The 25,010-nt window shown below is 36.6% G+C and overlaps 1 protein-coding gene across 1 annotated transcript in view; it reads right to left on the bottom strand.

Moving 5' to 3' along the window:
- The window catches only part of LOC108740620 (lachesin-like), a 49,094-nt gene that overhangs the window by 18,326 nt on the left and 5,758 nt on the right, over nucleotides 1–25,010 (bottom strand). Inside the window, exons 2-3 of the mRNA XM_025977501.1 lie at nucleotides 3,649–3,746; nucleotides 871–1,078 (exon numbers count right to left, since the gene is read on the bottom strand). Coding sequence (XP_025833286.1) covers nucleotides 871–1,078; nucleotides 3,649–3,746 — 306 coding nt within the window. The remainder of the gene's footprint in view (nucleotides 1–870; nucleotides 1,079–3,648; nucleotides 3,747–25,010) is intronic.

The raw sequence follows: 25,010 nt of genomic DNA, 5'->3' as shown, positions 1-25,010 counted from the left end.
AATGGGATACAATGCTACACCCACCATATTCTTCAGACCTGGCACCATTGGATTATTATTTGTTCCGGTCACTCCAAAATTTTTTAGACGGTAAAACCTTCACCTCAAATGAGGAGGTCAAAAACCTCCTCGATCAGTTTTTTGCCAGCAAAGACCAAAAATTTTAAGAGCGTGGAATTATGCTACTACCAGAAAGATGGCATAAGGTGTTGGACCAGAACGGTCAATATATAATTTAATAAAGTATTTGTTTATTATACGAAAACTGTCTTTCATTTCCACAAAAAGAAAACGAAATGACTATCCGAACAACCCTATAGCAGGGTTGAGTCACCTTCAATAAAAAGAAGTCACTTCTATGCTCGCGAACGGTTAATTTAGAAATTCGAAATAGGTTGTTTAAAGGTGTATGTTTAGAGCACGACGCCGTACGGATGCGAAGTATGGACAGTGGGCGCGGCGGAAATGAAAAGGTTAGAAGCGTTCGAAATGTGGTGTTACAGGCGAATGATAAAGGTACCGAGAATACACAAGGTTAGAAATGATAAGGTATTAGAAAGAGTAAGAGAACAGAGGACTCTGTGGAAGTCAATATGAAATAGGCGAGATTATTTGGTAGAACACCTTCTCAAGCATTAAGGTCCAGTCAGAGACATATTAGAGGCAGAAACGGAAGTTAGGAGGTGTAGAGGTAGACCTAGATCCTAGATTAGATTACTGTTCGCAAATAGTTAAGGATATGGGTTGCTCTAGCTTTAGGGAAATGCAAAGATTAGCGAAGGATAGGAAAAGTGGAGGAGCGTGTCCAATCAGTCAGGACTGACGACCTTATGATGATGATGATGACGACTTCACAATTTTGAAACTCACCTACGACTTCTAAAAATCCGACCTGACTCTTCATTGGATCGGTGTTGATCTGACACATGTACCATCCCCTGTCGGTTTCTCGAACCTCTCGTATATGAAGATACCAGGTTCGATGTTCACTGTGAGTAATACCTATTCGATGATTCTTTGTTATCACGTGACTGTGTATTGTTAAAATTGTTTGAGTGTCGACGCGAAGCCAGGCCACCTACGAACAAAACAACAACATTAAATATTAAAAGGAGGGTCCTGCCAATAACAAGTTGATGTTGATATACTTAATTATTAACGCTCTTCAAGACTTGACGTTATTTTACTGATTTAATTTAGCTTGCGTTTTAATTCTCTCAAGTTGCTAGCTCCGAGAAGATTTTTTATGTATTAGTCAACGTAACTCTATGAATAGGTTTCCCTTGAAGGGATGCCGAGACAAAAACGTGGTGCAAGGGTTGGTAATTAAACGGCGTGTTTGCTTATCATATTAATTTAGGCTACATCTTGTTCCTAGCGAGCGCGAGTGGTAGCAAAAAGCAACAATTAAGTCAGGTGCTTGCTTATAGTCGTCTGCTCAATATTAAATTTTTATCATGACGGAGGAAACTTTCATTTAAACCGGCAAGCAATTTCGCTATATTTAATGGCTGGAAATTTCGAGAGCGCAAATATGAAGTAGGAGTTGAAGGAGAATGACAAAAATTGGACTAATAATTGAACGCGTTTGAAACGTCAATGTGAAAATAAACTCGAGTGCGACGTTCGTGGAGCCTCTACAGTCATCTTCTCAAAATAAGTCCAAAATACAGCTCATAAAGTAACAATTAAACCCCATTAAATACCTTAAATAATTTACAGAATTTAATGTTTAAAAGTAGGGTAATTTATCGTTGTTGTCTAAAATTTGATATGAAAATAGTAGGCAAAAAGGGTTTTTTCATCAAAATGTGCCATTTTTTTATAATATATACAAGAACAGAAAGAAAACTGTATAACACATGAAATAAACTACAGAATCAAGATTTCATTAAGTCGTATTTTTGACAGCTTACTGTACAATCCTCCCATTGAAATTCCGTCTTTATTGCTTTTGTACGCGATTGAATAGGACTTCGTTAAAACCAATTACTGTTAACAGGAGACAAAGAAGGACGTAATGAATTCAAAATGAATTTGCAACAATATTGTAAAGCAGTCTTATTAAAAATAGGCTTCAAAAACAAAATTTCCAAAGTTATTGTTTAGTAGCTAAATTAGAAACTGAATATCTAACCTAATTATTTATCTGACCAAGAATATTGTTGGAATATTCTTTTCAAAGAGTGTCTTGTATCTTTTGAGTATTCTCGAACTAATATAAAACAATAATTACAGAGGTACTTGAGTGCTTCCTCAAAAAGAACGAACAATAAATCAGAACGACAAAGCGAAAGATTAATTGGGTGGTATGTAAAAATGTAGATTTTGTTTTGTGTCAATATAGCTGTTTAAGTGAACCGTAAATGACCGTTGACATTAAGGTCAGCAATTTAACAATACCTTCTTCTTTGTTGGTCAAGGTGATTAATTATCATCACTTAGTTCTGGCGGATATATAAAATAATCGATATGCCTTTTTTTATTGTGCATTATACGTTGGTAATTTCGACAGCTAAAGTATGTGCAGAGAAAGAAGTAAATCTAATAATTAAAGGTAGTCTTGATTGTAAACAGTAATTTTATACGATATTGTATACTTATTTGGTATCCAAATAATATTAATTAAGTTTATATTTATTTAAAAAATGTTTCCGATTGCGACTGGTGCGTCATGGCGTAGTCTTTAGCTTCTCTTCACTGCGCGACGGCAGTGGGCGCGTGGAATGCCGATCCACGCTTCGTGTAATGGGTTGGGCGCGGTCCGAAGCGGACTGGTGCGTCCTGGCGTAGTCTTTAGCTTCTTTTCACGGCGCGGCTTCAGTGGGCGCGTGGAATGCCGATCCACGCTTCGTGTAATGGGCTGGGCGCGGTCCGAAGCGGACTGGTGCGTCCTGGCGTAGTCTTTAGCTTCTTTTCACGGCGCGGCGGCAGTGGGCGCGTGGAATGCCGATCCACGCTTCGTGTAATGGATTGGGCGCGGTCCGAAGCGGACTGGTGCGTCCTGGCGTAGTCTTGGCTTCTTTTCACGGCGCGGCGGCAATGGGCGCGTGGAATGCCGATCCACGCTTCGTGTAAAGGGGCATTACACGTAGGGTGGACTTCAATCTTCACACCGAGTATTGTTTTGAGTGTAGGCACACATTGCGCGTGGATTACCGCTCAACGCGCCGTGTAGCATTGCCTTCATGCTTTCCTTCCACTAGAGGCCAATATTGATTTGGCTATTATCGCTAATTCTTCTCCGATTTTGATTATTAAAAAGTCGATTCCTATAGATTCTAACATGCTTAATAAGAACATGAAAGAATTTTTCCAATAGCACTTGATATAAAAAAGTCAAAAGGTTCATACGTTTCAGCGAGAAATATTGAAATTATATCATAGTGAATGTGATATTCAAATTCAGCATTCGCGGATCAGTCAGAATCGAGTTTTATTATTGAAAGTTAAAAAACATTTTTTTATTACTGCTTAATTTTTATTCATTTATCCAATAATCTTGGTTGGTCCATCTTGAAGGACAAAACATCAGAATGATTTTTCTTTTTTAACTTATAGGATTTAATCACTTAACGACATTTAGAATCCCTTTATTATTGCAAGTAATTTACACTAAGTAGCTGTCTGTCAACAGTAGGTTCTTACCTTGTAACCCCCTAAATCTTCAACTAAACACTCGAGAATTGCTTCTCTTCCGACCGCCGTTGTAATATTTCTAATTGGCTCTTTAAATCGGGGATTATCTGAAAAAGAAAAGAAATTTTTATAAGAAATGGAACAAACAAACGTCAAAAATATTTTTGATCGTAATAGGGATCACAAATCGAAATTGTAATTCAGTTCTTTTCCTGTCCAGCCTTTTTGGACATTATTGCAATTAAATAACAATCAGAGTAATTTTGGGAGATACAACAATCTGTAAACTTTTGAGTCGTTTTAGTCTTACTTTATTCACTCCATCAAAAACTCATTTTTTCACTTTTTAATAAGTTACCTACTAGTTATAATAGAAGATTAGGGTCGTAATTGTAATCGAGATTTAGGGTTTTATTTATATTCATTTTGTTAACCAATAAAATGTGATCTTTTCATCTTCATCCCGAAGTTTGCTTTGTATGTGAATTAAGTTGAAAAATTGCGGTAGATACTATAACTAAGAAATAAAAACAAAGATTCATATAAAGCAGTTGCTTCGTCGTTTATGAAATAAATGACAGATATAATCCCTTAGAGTGCTTTTTGCAAGTATACTTCTTGTTGAATAAATGGAAGGCATAGGGAGAACAAGAGAAAAAAATATATTACAACTAGATTTTCCCCGCGGCTTCGCTTGCGTTGATCCTAAATAGGTGTTAAATACCATCGACGATCCCATAGAACTAATTTTTCTGTATGGGGGACAATGGGCTCGAAACCTAATAATGAGAACCAACTCAAATAAAAGAAGATAGAGTAATTATATACATATATATATGTCATAAAATGAACAAAAAATGCAATTTGAATGTGTTACGCCTTTTCTAAAAAAAATTTTGAGATGGTAAATTTCTTTTAGATGGTTGTCGTTGTTTAGATGACAATTCCTTTCGACGATAATATTTTAAAAAGTTTACAACCTAAGAAGGTAAAAAGCTCGTTACACAGGAACTTTATTAGGTTTACGTGCTTCTTGTTAGTCATGCACTAATAGAGGAACTTTAATTACGACTTTAATAGCAATTCCAACCGCATAGTTACGGTCTTTAGGTGTAGATGATGTTCGCGGCAGTTTCGAACAGGTAACGGGAATTGTTCGCTGTCAGCACATGTTTGATAAGCGTTTACGATCTTATTTGCATTTTTCATCGAACGACGTACGATCGCGAACAAGCTCCTTGTGTCATCGTATAAAATGCATCTCCTACGGGAACCGTTCCCCGCTTGAACCGTTGAACGTTATGAACAACGTATCTTTATTAGCCTTATTGATAAAGCAATTCAAACGGGTCCTCTAGCGTGTAAATGCTGTGCGTGAATTGAAGGGAGGGCGTTGAGGAATACAAATTTTAATTTTTCCAAAGCACAAGAATATCAGATGATGCTGGACGGCATCAGTTTACCTACTCGCTGTGCGTGGTGCGTGTCCAACCAGTCTTAGGACCGACGACCTTATGATGATGATGAAACGGTATAAAATTACATGATGTATATAGAAATAGATGTAAATAGGTGATCTCTTCTAGTTGTTTGTCTTCAATTTTTATGTTTCATATGAAAATAGGGAACATGGTTTTGAAAGAATTGTAAAGCGTCAGATGGCTTCTAACCCTAGTTTTGTGAATGCGTATTCCTTATTAGCATTGACGAAAACAACAAAATTATTGACATTGGAACAAAGATACGTCAAAATGATGAACTTCTGATGATAGACTAACTGCGTACCTATAAGAAGTGATTCCATTATATCGGCTTTGATATTAATAGCTGCATATACGGTTTCAGCATTACACTACATCCAACAACTGTTAATTTCGATGACAGTGATAAATCTAAATGCTTTTAGCTATTCTTACCTATTTTCGCATCGAACTAATGGATATATGACACATGACGTTATAATTATCAAGGTTCGTTTAGGGATTATTAAGACGAGAGCGAGAAACGTCTTTGTTAAGATTTCAAATAATCGGTTAGTGAGCGTTGTTGAGTTGAAACACCGGGAAAAGGTAACCCACTTGAAGGATTTCAACGGCAGTGATTAATAATTTGCTTAATTCGCATGATCATTACGAGTATTAACTATAAGCTACGTTAGATTAAGTTTGGCTAAGATATATGTTTCAATAAAAATATAGTAGAACAGGTTTGTATAAGCATTGTCATACAGGCAAGTTACATAAAGGTAATTATTACGGTAATATCAGATTATTATCTTATAACGTACTAATTACACAGGTACTGATTTGAATATTAACTACTGCAAATAGCTAGATACTAGACAAAACTAAAATTTAATTTGTAATCTGAAAATATTTGTTTGATAGTGTGTAATTTGACTAACTATTTTTCACTGGTGCAGGAGTATTTTTCAAAGGTAATAGGATCTTTATTAGAAATTAGTGAGTGGTATCCTTTTCGCCGGGCGTGGGGTAGTAATTTTCACGGTAACACCGATCTAATTTATACGTATTGGGATTTCGGATTAAAAGTCTACGTATAAGCCCTACTGAAACAAAAAGTTATTCTACAGATTATACAAAAGAACTCAATTTTCTGACAATTAAAAACACCATACATCACTGCTTCCCTCCCACTTTACCTAACCCCATTTCACCCTCTATACATAATTTTCATCCCATCCCTATAAATAACTCCGTATTTGACCAAACAAACAGCCCCCTTCCTCGTCCACTTCTTTGAGTCAGTATTTGCACCCTAGACACTTATTCTCTGTTCTCACTCTAACCCAAACAGTGATACTCCTCCCGCTTTCTAAATAACTTGGAGCCAAGTCTCCCTGCCAATCTCTCCATAAGAACTCCCTCAATTCCACTGCATACCTAGATTTCCCTAGTTTTCTTAAATCATGTTTCCTCTACATCTCATTCTCACTACTTTCTCTCTACTCCATCAACTGTTCCTAGTTAATTTTTAACAACCTTAGTGCATTGCCTCTCTCTCTGTCGTGTCTATTTTTCCTACCTATATCTATTAACTTTTTTCTACATATTTCCCTTCTTGTATCCTTTTCTTCTTGATTTTCTAATTTCCCCTCGTGTTTCACCACTCACTCGCTTCCTCCCACATTTTCCCGCATTTGGTTTCCCTCCTTACCACATAATTCTGTGTACTTCTTTCTAACATCAAAACCACTTTACATATTTTTTAATTTATTTTATACAATAACAGTACTTCAGTCACTTAAACGAGTACCTACTTGTTTACTACGTAACTGAGTATTCGCACCTGTTTATATTTTAATTGACTACGGTTGTAACCCAAAAGCCTATTTATACAGCCATCGAATTTCTCCAGAATAATCCGAATATTTCTTTAAAATTCACAAAATCCTTTTGTTAAGCGGTCATTTATGTGTCATTCTGGTCTGATTACAGACCGCGGCTCCTATACAGCTACGATTGTATGAAAAAACGCCGTCGGTAATCGATATATTGATTTCATCACATACATGCTTGTAGTTAATGTACACATCAGGGATAGTGTAGCTTTCTATTATTGTTCAAAGAACTTTTAGAATTGATGTAGTGATTCCAGAGTTTACCCCATACATGCAGGTAAACAAACAAACTACTTGTTTATACCTAATATGTATTAGCACAAATGACTAAAAAGAAATTACCTATTTATGTTAAACATAAGTTATCTTTGAAACGTTGTGCGTGTCTGATTGTTGTTGTTGTTGAAAAAATTGTTTAAAATGTTCGACTTGTTCTTTTTTACCCGACTTCCTTTCTTGTTAACAATGTTTTTATCCTGTTTGAAATTGATTGAGTTCGTAATGTGGGTTTTGTGTTGGCGAACATATATATATTATACGTTAAAGGAGCTTTGGTGTATATCCTTTTTTTTCGCTACGTTGATAAAGAAAAGGAAACTTTATTTGTAAGAAAATAAAATTTCGACAAGAAATCTGTTCGAGTAGAAAGGAAAAGAGAAATTATATTAGACAGTTGTGGAACGGTGGCTGAGTGATAGCCTTTCTGGGACTCATCCATTTCTGTCTAATTCAAATTCGGTTCCTCAAACGGACGAGTAAATGAATGTGTATTCAGTCAATTAGGGAAACCCCTGGTGGATTATGCCTGGCGTGATATTACTGTAATCCCGAAGAATGGTGATAAATAGCTCGAAGTTTTATATGAATGCAAATTCCCACGAGGTTTCAGAAACTGCTTAGGAGCACGACAATAAAAGTGCAAAAGTTATTGTGCAGAAGGAAGCATCGCTACTCCTTGTATACCTACCTGGTGCCGTCTCTCGTGAATTGGAGTTTGTGAAAGTAGAACTTATGAAACTTCTCCCTATTGTGCCCTTAGCTAAACGTTTAAATCACTTACACATACAATAAACCTATAAGCAATCGTAATTAAATGACAAAATTTAAATTAAACTTCAAACCTTACTGTTTATTAGTCTTGTGCTATAACCAATCAATAATAAACAAAAATGGGTTAGATCACTCCTGATCACCTTCTCTTAGTGTTTGCAGAATCCCATCGAAATCGGCTTAGGGTTGAGCCATTTCGAAGAGCACTCCGTACAAGCAGACAGACAAAAAATATAATTAAGGGTCATTTTTTAGACAGTTAGCACACATTAACTAAGTAGGAGTTTTCCTATAACTACTTCAATACTCAGGGTGGCACAGATCACTAGGATCGGTATGGCACTCTGGCGCACAATACTGTAATGTAGAAGGCAACGGGAAACCACCACATTATGGTATCCCAAGTAAAACACACCATTTTACGTATCTAGGAAGTCAGATAAGTCAGGACGGAAGGAGTAGTAGGGATGTAAAGCACATGATAGCGCAGGGTAGAGTCGCCTTCAATAAAAAGATTTTTAAAGGTGTATATTTGGAGCACGGCGTTGTACGGGTGTGAAACATGGACAGTGGGCACGGCGGAAAGGAAAAGGCTAGAAGCGTTCGAAATGTGGTGTTACTGGCGAATTATGAGGATACCGTGGATAGAGAGGATTAGAAATGAAGAGGTGTTAGAAAAAACCGGAGAACTACTGTTGGCAAATAATTAAGGATGTGGGTTGTTCTAGTTTTAGGGAAATGCGAAAATTAGTTCAGGATAGGAAGAAGTGGAAGTGCGTGTCCATCCAGTCTTACGACTGACGACCTTATGATGATGATGATTTTTAGATCGTAGGTAACATCACACTAAGCGACATTTTTGTGGTGATTATTTTATGTAATTAGTGGTATTAGAATTGTTAAATTTTAATGATCGTGTTTATTCCTAACAAGCGCTAGTGTATCAAAATATCTAAACCAAGTACGTCTTAATTTAATTTTTGATTTAATTTATCAGCAATGTTATACGTAAAGATCTATATAACACAAACGGCTTACGCGCCCTTCCCGAATCAAATTAACTTCCCGAAGCATTCATCGGATGTAAATTTGATTGCGCCTAATAAATTTCGATATTAATAGCATAAGACGCTTTTATGTTCACCAACGCGACGTCGGGATTTTCGACTCTTTAAACAAAAACAATTGACATTGGCTTTTATTAAATATATTTCTAAAATTAAATCAACATCATTCGCCTCGTACGTCAAAAATTAATTTCGATCCTACTTATTAACAACACAACAATAATTTTGTAATGTCGTAAATTCGTCTTCCCCTAAAGTTCGCTCAGACCTCAGAGAAGAAATGTGTCCCTTCTTCAGATCTACTGTCTTATTCAAATATTCTTAGCTTTTTTACTATTTCTGCAATTGATTGTGTTGATTTCACCAACAGCATCAATGTACCTTAAATAGTTTGCTTGTATTTGTGCCTAGTTTTTTCTCCTACCTGCTTTCATCTGAGACCCTCTGACTTAAGTTCTGCGATGGTTTTGTTCATCACTTAATTACCCCTAAGCGCAATTTATAGTCAAAGTAGTAAGAAACGTTTCATTGATGCGTAAATTGCTCTTAAATAACTAGATAGTGACTAAGTTGGCAGCAAACTTTGTTGCTAATTACCAAAGTGCGATGCGGCGCGGTTAACAAGGGTAAGATGAACAATTGGCAGAGGCACGCGGAATCTGTCGGATGCATGAGAGAGATAGAGAGAGAGAAAGAGAGTGAGAGAGCGTGTGTTTTAACTCATTAACAATCTGGCAAGTCCGAAAGGGCTAGATGACGTAAGGCAACTGTTGCAGGAATATTCCTGCAAGAGATCAAATTAAAATGTTCATTCGTTAGATAAATGGATTTGTAAGGATTTTAATTAGAAATTTGGGAAAATAAACGTAGAAAAAGCAATTAAGAATTCCAATTTTTTTAAAAAGATAATAAGCCTTACAGCGGTTTCTTTATCAAAGATATGCTGGTAGAAGTTGTTGTGGTACTTCGTGAGTCAGACTGCGCAGTTGTTTGGCTGTTGTATTATTTGTGAAATTTTTGTAAATTGTTGGAAGATAAATTTAACCTTACTAACTCAGATTTACATGAGAACCTAAGCTAACCTAACCCAAGCCAGATTTGCATGAGAAAATCAGGAAAGAAACTAAATAGTTCTTAAAAGAAATTTTAACCGAAAATTATCGAATTATTAGTAGTTGAACCATTTATATTAAAAAAAGACAAGGAACAATTTTAATCTCCTTGTATATTTTCTCACAGAATGAGACCAATGATGTGTATAGTGTCTACTAGACATTAAATAAATACCAAATGACGTTGAGGGGCCGGGGTGAATTATGATGCAAAAATAAAGGCATAAAGTTTTTATAAAACCCCATGATTTGACTGTAAAAAGTGACATTTATGAAGATTGGAGAATAAAAATGCAGTGGGACGTGGACGTAACGGAGTCCGTTTCCGGGCGTTGGCGGTTGTAATCTCATTTAATTTCAAACGGCGTCACTAGTCCATTGAAGTTGTAATGTAGACGATGCCGGAATGGCTTTGTTGTATCTAGATTGCGATATATGCATGATATCACTCTCGCGGACTGCCATTCTTCTGTATACGCTTCGAGCAACGGTTGAATGATTCACACCTTTGTGATAATCTGTTTTTTCAACAGCAATTTAAACGAAATACTGTCGTTGGAATTAATTTTGAATATCAGCACTTCCTCTATTTTACACGCGAATGCATTTAAACACATACCTATTTATATTCATTTTACGTAAAGTATGTTTTTAGTTTTGCGACGAACGGTATATCTTTACAAGTGCACTTTAGCTATTAAAGAGCGCGCATGAGTTCGCGGCGAGCGCCCGAATTCACATTAAGCTCTCAAAAGCTGACGGCGAGTGTTTGAGCTGAAAAGGAGAGGACATAAGCGAAAGGCTACTGTGTTTGAGCTAATGAGGAGTGTAGTTAAGCTAACGGTGATCGCCTAAATTGACGGCAATCATATTTAAGCTGGCGGTAGAAGAAGAGCTCGCATAAGCGGTCAGTTACTGAATTTTAACTGACGAGGAGCGCAATGGAACTGACAGTGACGAGGAGCGCAGTTGAACTGACGGTGACGGTAACTGCACCTGCATTGATGGCATATGTTATATACGATACGGTGCTTAAGCTGGCGGCGATCACACTTGAACCGACGGTGAGCGCTTGAACCGACTGGGATGCCTACCGTATTCGAATTAATGAGAGGTGTAATTGAGCTGACCGCAATCGTACTTGAGCTGACAGCTATTACTACAGTCAATAAGGAGGTCGCTTCAGCTGACGGCGATCATAATTAAACTGACGGCAGAGGAAGAGCGCACATAAACGATTGGTTACTGAATTTCAGCTAACGAAGAGCGCAGTTAAACTTATGATGACGACGACCGCTGCTATATTGATGGCGAGTGCGATATCCAATACGGAGCTTAAGTTAACGAGGAGTGTAATTTAGTTGACGGTAATCGCGCTTGAGCTGACTGTGATGACTGTAATCAATAAGCAGATCGCTTAAGCTGACAGCGATCACAGTTAAGCTGACGGTAGAAGAGCGCGCATAAGCGGTCGGTTACTAAATTTTAACTGACGAAGAGCGCAGTTAAGCTGACGGTTACGGTAACCGCACCAGCATTGATGGCATATGTTATATACGATACGGTGCTTAAGCTGGCGGCGATCACACTTGAACCGACGGTGAGCGCTTGAACCGACTGGGATGCCTACCGTATTCGAATTAATGAGAGGTGTAATTGAGCTGACCGCAATCGTACTTGAGCTGACAGCTATTACTACAGTCAATAAGGAGGTCGCTTCAGCTGACGGCGATCATAATTAAACTGACGGCAGAGGAAGAGCGCACATAAACGGTTGGTTACTGAATTTTAGCTAACGAGGAGCGCAGTTAAACTAACGATGACGCCGACCGCTGCTATATTGATGGCGAGTGCTATATCCAATACGGAGCTTAAGTTAACGAGGAGTGTAATTAAAGTTGACGGTAATCGCACTTGAGCTGACAGTGATAACTGTAGTCAATAAGCAGATCGCTGACGGTAGAAAAAGAGCGCGCATGAGCGGTCGGTTGCTGAATTTTAACTGACGAAGAGCGCAATTAAGCTGGCGGTGACCGCACCCCCATTGATGACATGTGTTATATATGATACAGTAGTTAAGTTGACGGCAATCACACTGAACTGACGGCGAAGGCTTGAAGCGACGTTAATCCCTGTAATTAAGCTGACGGTTATCGCATTTGAGCTTACAGCAATTACTGCAGCTAACAAAGAGATTACATAAGCTGACAGCGATCATACATAAGCTGGCAGTTGAAGAAGAGCGGTCGGTTACAAAATTTTAACTGACGAAAACCGCAGTTAAGCTGTCGGTGACGGTGACCATATACCATACGGTGCTTTAGCTGGCGGCGATTGCACTTGAACCAACGCTGAGCGGCGATCAAATGAAGCTGACGTCAGAGGAACAGCGGTCGTATCAATCAGTTACTGAATTTTAGACGACGAGGAGCGCAGTTAAGCTTACTGTGACGACTATCGCAGCTACATTGATGGCAAGTGCTATGTCTGATATGAAGCTTAAGCTGACGACGAACACACTTGAGTTGACCGCAATTGCTTGATCCGAGGCCAACTGTATCTGAGCTAACGAGGAGGGTAATTGAGATGACGATGATCACATTTGAATTAATAGAGAGTGCTTAAATCAACAATACGGCTACCGCATTTTAGCTAACAAGGAGTTCAGCTGACGGTTATCGCACTTGAGCTGAGAGCGAGCGCGCATTAGTTAATGTTTAAGGTAACTGTAAGCAGAAATGAAGGAAGTCATCTGTAACACGAAGACTCTAGCAGTTATTCAGGTAAATTACAAAACTCGAAGAAGTTACATTCGACATACTGATATGATTATTGTTATCGTTATCTGATTTACTGAACGACGGAAATGGTATCAAACTTTTTAAGAAGTCCGCATACAGCTGCACATAATACGGCGTAAAAATATATTTCGAATCAGGACAGATAATATAAATTGATAAATTTTCTTGATATTGCTATGTTCAATAGTGATTCTGAGTTCGAACTTAAATTAGCTAGTCACCGATAAAGCTGATAACGATTTGAAACTTTCATACTTGTATACAATTTCTGAAGAATTTTCAACTGGAGAATAAGTTCCACAAACGCTTGTATCTATAAGTATTTTAACAAACGAACCAGGAATATAAGTGCAAGTGCACTGGGGTAATTTACAACAACTTTTGTGCGTTAAATTAATTGTCGACTAATCAGATAAATTATTTAGAAAGAGATATTAGTTTAGAGTGCACTTTTGCGATAGTAGATTAATTTATCGGTTTAAAAAAGAACTGTAGGGTTTGCCAATCACAATTTAAACTTATTCGAAAGTAGGTTGGATGTTTTGCAAGAGATGACGGTAACTGTAGCTAATATGCTGCTTGCCACACCTATATATGTATTCTTTTCTTTTAAAGTACTGCTATAAACAAACTCAATTAGATGCTAATTTAAATAAAAAAGAAAAAAGTGTGGGGCTGCCGCCCTTCCTTTTAGCGGCATCTTGTATGATTATTGCCGTTGGTGATTTGGAGATAGCTTCTGTTAAAATGGCAAAAGGGAAATCCATTCTAAAGGATGGCATGTGTAATAAGGCAAAGCCGCTAATTAGTCCCTGGCAGGCAAGTGGAGGCTTTCATTGCATATTCACCATTGTCTTTCGTATCCGGCATATTTCCTGAACGGGCGTTATGTACGTTGTGTGCCTGGACACAATTATAATTTCTACGTTCAAAGCAAAATCTCGTTCAAAAATAATAGGTAGAGACTTCTAGATATGAACTTACATCAACATTTATTCAATTCTACATTATGCATACGCGTTCGCAATAGTTGTGTGAAATTTGAATAATAGTTTTATTTATACGTGAAGTAGTCGTTGGTTCAAAGGAATTTACTCATTTATATCTTCTAATTGAAAGAAGGAAAAGTTCAGTTTTCCATTACCTGTATACTATAAAAACTACATTATATTACACCTTCTTAAACTTGATCAAACAATTTTTAATGAATTAACAATTAGTGTTAAATTCTCAGTGTTTATAATGATTAGGACATTCCGATCTTTTCTGAATCGTCGACTGCGTATTTCTTTTGAAATAGGATCAATGATTTATGGTTCATCGAATCGTTCATTGATTACCGGAAGAGATATTCGACCATGATTTTTTAAAAGTGGAGAGTTATTCAAAATCTATTTCAAGTAACGGTTGTAATCACGTGCATTTTTCAATTGCTTCGTTATAAAAGTTTCGGCGCGTACGATTGCAATTTTTGCCCGTATTTCCAGTGAACGGCTGATCAATTTTCAACCTCTCTAATGCTATGACACATAAAGAGAGGACTGCATTACAAAAATTTGGCTGAGCATCATTAATTATATATTTTTAAACAGTGATTTAGTTTGCGAACATTGAGCATAATGTGGCTGAAATGATTGGATTATCACAAGCTTATTAGTCCTATGACTAGTTGGATACGCACCTCCCCTCTTTTCTATCCTGAGCACATTCCACATCCTTAACTATTTGTGAACAGTAATCTAATCGAGATTTACCTCTATTCCTCTTAAATGCCGTTTCTGCTTCTAATATGTCTCTGACTAGCCCTTCATACTTGAGAATTGGATTTTCTAAATTAACCTTTCGCGATCATAGAAGTGACTTCTTTTTGTTGAAGGCGATTCGACCATAGGGTATATCCTGTTTTATATCTCTACTGCCCCTTTTATCCTGAATTATCTGATTTCCTAGGTAACGAAAATCAGCAGTCTCCTTGTAATTGTTCGTCTTCTGCCTTTGCACTCACTCTTTTTCTTCCTTATTCTTTTTCTTTAAGGTTAGAAGCGTTCGAAATGTGGTGTTACAAGCGAATGATGAGGATACCGTGGATAGAGAAGGTTAGAAATCAAGAGGTATTAGAAAGAATAGAAGAGTAGAGGACTCCATGGAATTCAATAAGAAATAGGGGAGATAGGTTAGTAGGACACCTACTCAGGCATGAAGGTCTAGTCAGAGACATATTAGAGGCAGAAAGGGAAGTTAGGAGGGGTAGAGTTAGACCTGGATTAGATTACTGTTCGCAAATAGTTAAGGATATGGGTTGTTATAGTTTTAGGGAAATGCGAAGTTTAGCTCAGGGATAAGAAAGAGTGGAGGTGCGTGTCCAATAAGTCCTTAACGACCTTATGATGATGATTCTTTCTCTTACGGGTTGTTTTGATATTTTATTTTAAATTTGTTTTTCTGACAGATTTCAGATCATATTTACGAACAGTCACAGATTTTAATTATTGTCTTTTGTAGCGAATTTGAATCAGATACTTTTATAAGGACTTTTTCTTTGTGAAAAACAAAAAACAAGAAATCACACACAAGAAATATTCGATAAAAAAATGTTTGTAAAGGGGTTAATGGAGGTGTAAAGAAATAAAAATGTTTCTGTTGACATTTCTGCATAAATTCGCGTGGATAAGATTATTTCGACGGTGTCGTGTCGGTTATTGAGGCCCTTTGAATGTTATCAGCGGTCGTTTTGTAAAGAAAACATAATTTTGAACAACATAAAATGGGCTGTTTATTCCCCTTTTGACGATAACGACTATTAATGACCTGCTAATTTCCATGTTTTTTTCAATATCGTTCAGCGTTTGCGTCATCATCGGGACTAAAGTGCGCTTATCTCAGAGCGTTCCATTCGAAAAAAATACATTTTTTTTTGCCCGACGTTTCCGCGCATTTTTAGTTACGTGGTAGACTAGGTAGGGCGAATATATCGATTGTAGGTACCACCAAAATTTAATGCCCGCTCTTACCAACACTGTCACGCTATATTTTGTTTTATGGATATATTTATAACGGCCATGTATATTAATTTGTTTTATGAGCCACCGAGGGTTTGGATCGTAAAATTTTTATTATCACCAGAACCCAAAATATTCAAAAAGTGATGATAAATAGACATATATGAAACGGGACAGTTTGCGATTTTAGAGTTAACGGCGTTGTCTGCTAAAAAGTTTTCGACAAAACGATGTCAACTTTACTACCACCAGGACTCAACGACAGTTTTAAACTTGTAATGCTCGTACTTATAATAATCCCAGGAAGTTTTAAGAAAATGATGAACACCCAAAATTCGAACGACATTTTTACGGTCTAACACAATCAACCTCCACCTTCTTCCATTACCGGACGCCTTTTTTACTGACTAATTAGAAGCAATTTACCAAAAGAAAATTATTTATTAACACAGTGTCTACACAAAATAGGGTATTGACGTCAAAGACAAAGTTGATTTGTACTGTTTCGCTACGAATAATAAATAATAATATTAATAACAAATTTTTTATGGGTTAAGCCATGATAAAAAAAAGACAACTAGGTACTTAATCTGATATTTAAGTTTTCCTTCTTCTGACCTCTTCAACTTCTCTTATATTTTACCATTCTTTTTATCGCTTCTTCCAACATCTTCCTACATTTGGTGTCCCTAATAGTTACAATAGTCACTTGATATAAATTTCATTCATTCGTCATGGATGATACTCAAATTATGCAACGATTTTTTAAATGTAAATGTATTGTCATTTAACAAGTTTCATCGAAATTTCTCTGTTATTTTTCGATTGTGACAATATCCATGAAGAACTTTTGAACTGTTAAGTGTTTGATAAAAACAAATTAATCTCATATAGGGTGGGAATTACGGTGAGCGCTCCATGTCCATGTGTGCAAAAGCTATTGTATTTGTACCATTGACACATGCAGCCTGCGTGATAGGGTCTGTTTAATTAGTATTAAAATTATTAAAAGTGCGAATTTAATGGGAAATTGGATCACTTCAATAATTTCCGAATGTCATGTCTCTAATTAAAAATATTCGCTACTTGTTTAATAAAATATACCCAAAGCTATATACAAAAATGAATTTAGCGGTAACAATTGGTTGGTTGGTTGGTTAGTACAGACAGGTTAGTAACTCTACTAAAAAAATACTAACTGGTAAAAACTGGTACTGACAAAAATCTCTAATAGGGGTAAAACTCTTAAAATCCTCGTACACATTCAAGGCTGAGGGTTCAAATGGTCATAAAAACAGTTACAAAAAGTTATTTTGTTTGGCTTAAAAAAACGTATTTCTACTTGCTCCATTTTGCTTATTACTACATTCATGAATTAAATAATATTGCACAGAAAAAGGTAAAATACTACCGAACAACTGGCTTTGTGTACATTCCGGTTTATTTGCCGGTATTTGACAGAACTCAATCTACCTATACGTATAATGAAGAACATTATTTGTTCATAATATAAGAAAGATGTCGAATAGATTTCGGAGGTCAGCACTACATCGATCTTGCGTTACTAAATGTGCTATATAGGTCATTTAATTAGACGTAGACAATTGGATAGGCATACAGTGATTAAATATATCAGATTGAGCATTATCCCGGTTGAAATAGTGGAGCAACAAAGGCCAGCAAATTGAACCAGGGTTAACGATAATCCACCTTCCCTTTGCGTTAATAATAATAACAACAATAATAAACCCCATCCAGCTCCTTCTATTGTCTATGTCGTAATTGTCCGTCGATTTTCGCGATCGTGTACGTGTGTACCGCGTTGACTGGCAGGGAACTCAGGTATGAACAATTGATAAGAGAACACATAATATGAGAAAGGACGCACATGGCCAGCCAGATATATGGTGACGAGTGAAACTGCAATTTAGACGGTTCTCTCTCTGGAAGCATTCAATTCCTGGATAGAATGGGTGCTAGTTACGCTTCACATTCCAATTTGAGCGAATACAATTTTGTATACCTATAGGTAGATGATGTTGTGCGAATGTAAACGTATGCTCGCTTTATTATAACCAAATTACCACCGGTTCGACCGTTTGCTCGTTTTATTAAATAAATTTTAGTACGGTCGATGAAGTTGTTCGAAATCGAGAGCCCGAATCGGACAATAGTTTTCGCAGCGATTGGCAAATTACGGATAATAAGTGTAATGAAATTGTGTGTAGTGTTCAGTGTTCTGTTTCGATACACACTGGCCACTTATTGTTGCAAAAATACAAAGAAATTGCTCTATCACTATACTATATGGTTTTAGAATCGGTAGGTTTGCAAAGCAAATTTGTGTAGCTGAAATAGCTGGAATTAGCTGAAACATCTAATAAAGGTATGAAGCTAACTTATGACCTAGTTTAGTAGGAAATTTACACTAAAAATTGTGTTTAATTAATTGGTTTAAATATCAATATTCTGTCATCACAGTAGTTGGTAAATTAGGTTACGACATGGAGGAAATAAAAAGATTATATATAGGAACAATGCAAAGCAATGAGCGTAATCACTAATAAAGGATAGAATATGGAATTTTCAGTTGTTAAACACAATCATCATCATCATAAGGTCGTCAGTCCTACGACTGTTGGACACGTACCTCCACTCTTTCCTATCCTGAGCTAAACTTCGCATTTCCCTAAAACTAGAACAGGCCACATCCTTAACTATTTGCGAACAGTAATCTAATCTAGGTCTACCTCTATCCCTCCTAACTCCCGTTTCTGCCTCTAATATGTCTCTGACTAGACCTTTATGCTTGAGAAGGTGTCCTACCAACCCATCTCGCCTATTTTTTATTGACTTCCATAGAGTCCCCTGTTCTCCTATTCTTTCCAATACCTCTTCATTTCTAACCTTTTCTACCCACGATATCCTCATCATCCGCCTATAACACCACATTTCGAACGCTTCTAATCTTTTCTTTTCCGCAGCGCCCACTGTCTATGTTTCGCACCCGTACAATGCCGTGCTCCAAAACACAAAACGTAAATAAAATCTCTATGCTTACGGTTATAGCGATCATCCGGATATAACGACGAAATTACAGTCGTCCCTTCGTCGTCGTCATACTCGAAGTCAACTGTATATGTCGCCTTTTTAAACCTTCAAGAAAGGATAGGAAATTTGCTTGCTAGTTAGCGGAAAAAGTTTTTGTAATCTCAGAAGCTTTACATTTAATATTCAGGTAATTAAATATTGTTATTGTTGGAAAAAATCTAGCTCTCTGTATAGCAAAATATTTTTCCAGTATCCCAAAGAACACCCACTTTATGTTTAATAAACATTCTGTATAGAGTCGAGTTATTTGTTTTATTATTCGTATGTGGTTGAATATTGTACAGTTTTCATTTTTTCCTCTTAGTCCAGTGTGTGAAGAAACCGGGACCAATCTAGAGAACTGTAAAGCTTTTCCGATATGTTGAATATTGTATTCTTATATTAGGGTAATCCTACTTTGAAGTTTAGAATCTTGTGTTAGTCACATTCCTCTTCATGAAATCTGCATATATTTTTTTTCGGTGGCTAGAGTTGACATTTTCTGGGTTGGCAGATATAAGGTCTTTAGGGAAAATGTAGATAAGTAAATATTTGTTTCCTTTTTTTTCGGATTAATGAGAATTGCGTTACACTAATCGAAAATCTCATTAGAGTTGAAAGTCAATGTGGTCTTAATATTCTAAGAACGGCTTTCCTTCAGTATAATTGCGTTTCGGTTTCAAGATGCAGCTGCACCTAGCACGCTAAAATGTAATTATTCCTTATTCCAGTAATAGCTGCTGCAGCAACGGCAAACTTTACGACTGCATATAATTGCTACCTATCCACAATTACCAACAGATCGGTAAAGCATTCGACTCATACCGGATTACCGAAGGAATTGCAGAACCACTTTCACAACTACTTTAGTTATTGTTATTATTAATGTAAAAAAACTTTATTTATCAAAATCGAAATACGACACAATACAAATCTCTTTATTTTATATGGAGTGGCTATAGTTTTATTAAACAGTAAAGTGGAATACATTTGATATGATGGAATTGGAGAGAGAGAGAGAACCTTGAATTATTTTAGAAATTACTACAAACGGCTTAATAAATGCCATCTGTAAACAAGCTCAACAAGGTCCATCAGGATGTCGACTTCTCAAACTGAGTTCACGGCGTAGCTACGAGGGCGCGTTTTTAAGTTCGCGGAATGGGTAGGTAGGTCATTACTCGAGTCATTATGAATTAAGCAACTCATCATTAGTATAAAAACCAAGTTCTATCGTAATTAGGTTAGTAGTCTTTGAACTATCATCAACGAAACAAGTCAATCGGGAACAAATTGTGAAATATGGAGAAATATCGAGTACCGCGCTGTAAAGTTTACGGGGACTCTTGCGCAGGTAAAACCATGGTTTACAAGTGGTATACCCTCTTTAAGCAAGACAGGGACTCACATGAAGACGACCCATGGCCAGGCCGGCCGATCGAGGTGACAACTCCGGCAATCATTTAAAAAAATCGAAAAATTATTGCTGGAAGAGTCCCGACTTAGGAAGAAACAGTTCACAGAAATGGTCTGAGTATCAGATACAACCATTTTTAAAATTTTTCAGTCAAAGTCAGCGCAAGATGGGTGCCGAGAATGCTCACACCACCTCACAGCTTGTCGAGTGTTCTCGCGCGTTTTTGGACCTCTGTAATGAAGATGAAGATGGAGTATTGACACGAATTATTATCGGGGACGAGACTGGGGTTCATCATTATGAACCTGAATCCAATCGTCATGCATCCAGATATAAAACGAATACTAAGGAAAGATTACTTTAAGTGATTCCTCTTTCACCTTTTACCTTTTATGTTAATGAATAATTAATTCGTACACAGTTGTTAAGTTAGACGCTGTTAGAAATTTGGCTCATGGTTTATTTAGCACAAAATAAATATGTACAAATCTGCTCGTGAAAGCATTTTGCAAATTTAATTTGCCCCGGGTGCATACAAATGTAGAACTTGCGGCATTGAATAAACAATTCACAACCTCCACTACTGCTAGTGCTAGTATTACATACCATCAACGCACGACGTACCAGTGGGCTGGTACGGTTTATATATTCTGTACAACCAACAAAGTCCTGTTTGTATTAGGGCTGCCACTAATCTTCGAATACATCAGCATCAGACCGCGAACAGTTTGATTTAGGTAACAATTTTTTTGGTTCATAGAATCTATATGGAATTTCCAGATAATGCTCCAGATAACAATCGTTGACGAATTATTATTATAATTTATCTTTAGAGGGCCCATAATTTTCATTATAAATGGAGCCTCATCAGAAAAAATGTCGTTACAGGGTGAAGCAATTGTCATGAGTGAGAAAATTTTTATATTTTATAGATTTTTTTGTGTTATTTTCTCTTATAAGTCAATAATATTTTCTAAATACTTATCTTCTATTGTGACTTATTTCAAAACACCCTCTCATTAAATACCATGTAGAATTTAATACAGTTCCAATTTTTAATGGTACCTACGACATGTACGAAACAATTTCAGTTTGGCATGCGCCTTTAATTGTATTTCACGATTTATTTTAGAAACAAAAAATAGTCGTAAAAATAAATGAAGTGCAACAGAGTGTAGGAATTAAGCAGAACGAAATATAATCGGCGAGAAGGAACATCAGATTTATTGTCGGGCGTTTTAGGGTTGGTGGTGGGATAGCCGCGTGTACATCCGCGCCTCAAGGTTGGTTAATTTAACCTCATGGGATGCTCGTTATCACCTAAAACAATCACGGACAACAATGAAAAGAATAGCGGTGGTCCCGGTGCAGATCATAAATCAAAAGAGCCTTCTCTCCAGGTGTTGCCTTTGTCCGTACGATTCTGCAATCCGTACATGTTTCGCTGCCCTTTATAATAGGGTCATTTGCGGCATATTTGGGGAGAGAACAATTTAGAACGGCGACGTCAAACAACGTCTGAGACACGTTTCCCACAAGGACCTCTCCACTACTTATCGCATTCTGTCCCTCTCTTCGATCCAATAGTGAAAGCACGGACGCTATAAGAGAATTCTTACATATCTTCACTTCTTACACAATTGATTTCCGTAATGTTTAATTCTAAATTCTAGTCTTTTATAGACAATGGTACACAATAATCTGTTGTCATGATCATAAGGTCGTCAGTCCTAAGACTAGTTAGACACGCACCTCCACTCCTCCCTATCCTGAGCTAATTTTCGCATTTATCTTAAAATAGAACATCCCACATCCTGAACTATTTGCGAACAGTTATCTAATCTGTATCTGCTTCTACTCCTGCGTCTATCCCTAACATGTCTCAGACTAATCCTTCATGCCTGACAAGGTGTCCCACTAACCTATCTCGCCTATTTCTTATTGACTTCCATAGAGTCCTCTGTTCTCTTACTCTTTCTAATACCTCTTCATTTCTAGCCTTTTCTATCCACGGTATCCTCATCATTCGAATGTATCTCTACATTTCGAACACTTCTAATCTTTTCTTTTAGAAGTTGAAGCTCTTGTTTACCTCATTGAAATTTATATTAGTATCCAAGGAGTTTAAATGTTGAAAAGGGAATATCATCTATAATCTATATCATGAAAATACACACTTATGTTGAGTACAAAATTTAAGAGAACTGAAACAATTCAACATATTGCAATAGTTCACACTACCACATGTCATTTCTTCATTAGACAAATCCAAATTCATTAGTTACTTTTATGACTTGAAATACTTGTCTGGTTTCCTTTAGAGCGAATAAAGCAATGTTAGGTACTGCTGGGCCAACGGGACCTGGCCCTTCAAATTGTGATGCCTACAGATGTAAATCATTTAGGTTCAACTCTTCTTCGAACTAAGAACCTGGCGCACACCACTTGGTCCGGCTATAATTTTTATAATCTATACAGTGGGCGCGGCGGAAAAGAAAAGGTTAGAAACCTTCGAAATGTGGTGTTATAGGCGAATGATAAGGATAACGTGGGTAGAAAAGGTTAGAAATGAAGAGGTAGGTATTAGAAAGTATAGAAGAACAGAGGACTCTATGGAAGTTAATAAAAAATAGGCGAGATAGGTTGGTACGACACCTTCTCAGGCATGAAGATCTAGTCATAGACATATTAGTAGCAGAAACTGGAGTTAGGAGGGGTAGATGTAAACCTAGGTTAGATTACTGTTCACAAATAGTTAAGGATGTGGGTTGTTCTAGTTTTAGGAAAATGCGAAGATTAGCTCAGGATAAGAAAGAGTGGAGATGCGTGTCCAACCAGTCTTAGGACTGACGACTCTATGATGATGATGATGATACAGTGGACTACTAAATAAACGGAATAAAAACACATAAATTTGGAGTAAAGAGTGTGTTCCCACATACCAACCCCTTGATATTTTTCCCGAGCGCGAGCAGCAAGTGAGAAAGTTAGGGGTCGATTCTCAATGGTTCGGCTGTACATTAATTGTTTTGCTTTTTCTTGTTTTCTACTTAACGTTACAATCAACAACAATTTATGTTATTCAAACAAAGAATAAATTTCTCATTTATTATTCATATTGAAGTGTTGTCTGCCTAGTTTTGAGTGAATAAGTATCGGGCTATTGAAGCAAAACTGAGAATGAATAAAAAAACAATTGCAGCACTTATCACATCTGCCATTTGAGGAATAAAAGGTTATAAGTGCAAAAAACGAATAATCAAATTTTCACGTGATATCAATTGCTGATTTCAATAGACGTTTTTCCATTTCGAATGCTCTGTTTATTGAAATTTACCAAGTGAAACTTTTATAAATATGAAAGTTCCATTAGTGCAAAAGGACGACATGCATTGGCAATCAAAAAATCACTTTTTCGAAATTAATTGCAATTGAAAAGTAATGCAGGAACGCAAGCTAGAATAAAAGCGAAACGTATTTTTCATTTTCAATAATTAAGGACTGTCTATATACTTAATTAATTTAGAAAATTAAACCAATGGCGAAAAGGTACAAAATTCTATTTATTTGTATGGTAAACTGCTGAAAACATTTTGATTCTCCCTAATTATTGCTTAACTAAGAAGTAAATTTTACATATTGAACGAATTGACAATAAATAAATTAACTTTTTGTATTCTGCATGGTATACATATGTACGTGTCTCATTTCGTTGAATAATTTGATCGATACGTAACCTCGTGTATGTTCTATTTAATAACAAAATGGTAACCAAGCTTGCAGGGAATGTATTTGCCCTGCATTGTACAACATCAAAACGATTGTTTCAATTTAGAATATTCTACTTTTGAAGTTGCATTCTGCCTCAAGTAAAACATCTGCATCCAATGGAAATTGAAATTTATTAAATGGTCTCAGTAAGGTGGAAACTTGTAATTAACATTAATTAGGATGTTTAAAATTAAATCAAGGTTACTTAGCATAACAGTTAAACTACAAAAACTTTAAGAGAAGTGGAAATAAGATTTTACCTTATTAAATTAGTAAGATACGTAATTTTCTATTTTGTGTTCATTAAACCATGTTTTAAAGTTTCTGTCTGTTTGGCCAACATAGATTTGAGTCACTCTTTAGTCCTCTGTGTGCTTTTTTATGATGGTGTTACTGCTTTCATGACTTTTTCATTTATTGGCTATAAAGGGTGCAGCTTTTTCAGTCTCTCTCCAGTCTCTCAGAGTCTTTCAGAGTCTTTCAGCGTCTCTGAGAGCCTCTGTCACAGTCTTTCACAGTCTCTCGGTTATTGGCTAAGTGTTTTTATGGATCTATCACAGTCTCTGTATGAGAGAATCGAACGATAAAATTGTTAATTCGGAGATTCGAGTCTCTCACAGAGAGACTGAATGAATAAAACTGAAAAATTGAGAGACTCGAGTCTCTCGTAGAAAGACTGGGATCTCTGAAATATGTTGAACTT

The sequence above is a fragment of the Agrilus planipennis genome, unplaced genomic scaffold (genome assembly GCF_000699045.2).
Source record: "Agrilus planipennis isolate EAB-ADULT unplaced genomic scaffold, Apla_2.0 scaffold201, whole genome shotgun sequence".
Classification (NCBI taxonomy): domain Eukaryota; kingdom Metazoa; phylum Arthropoda; class Insecta; order Coleoptera; family Buprestidae; genus Agrilus; species Agrilus planipennis.
The sequence above is the reverse complement of the archived record's forward strand: the minus strand, read 5'-3'. Positions and strand labels throughout refer to the sequence as shown.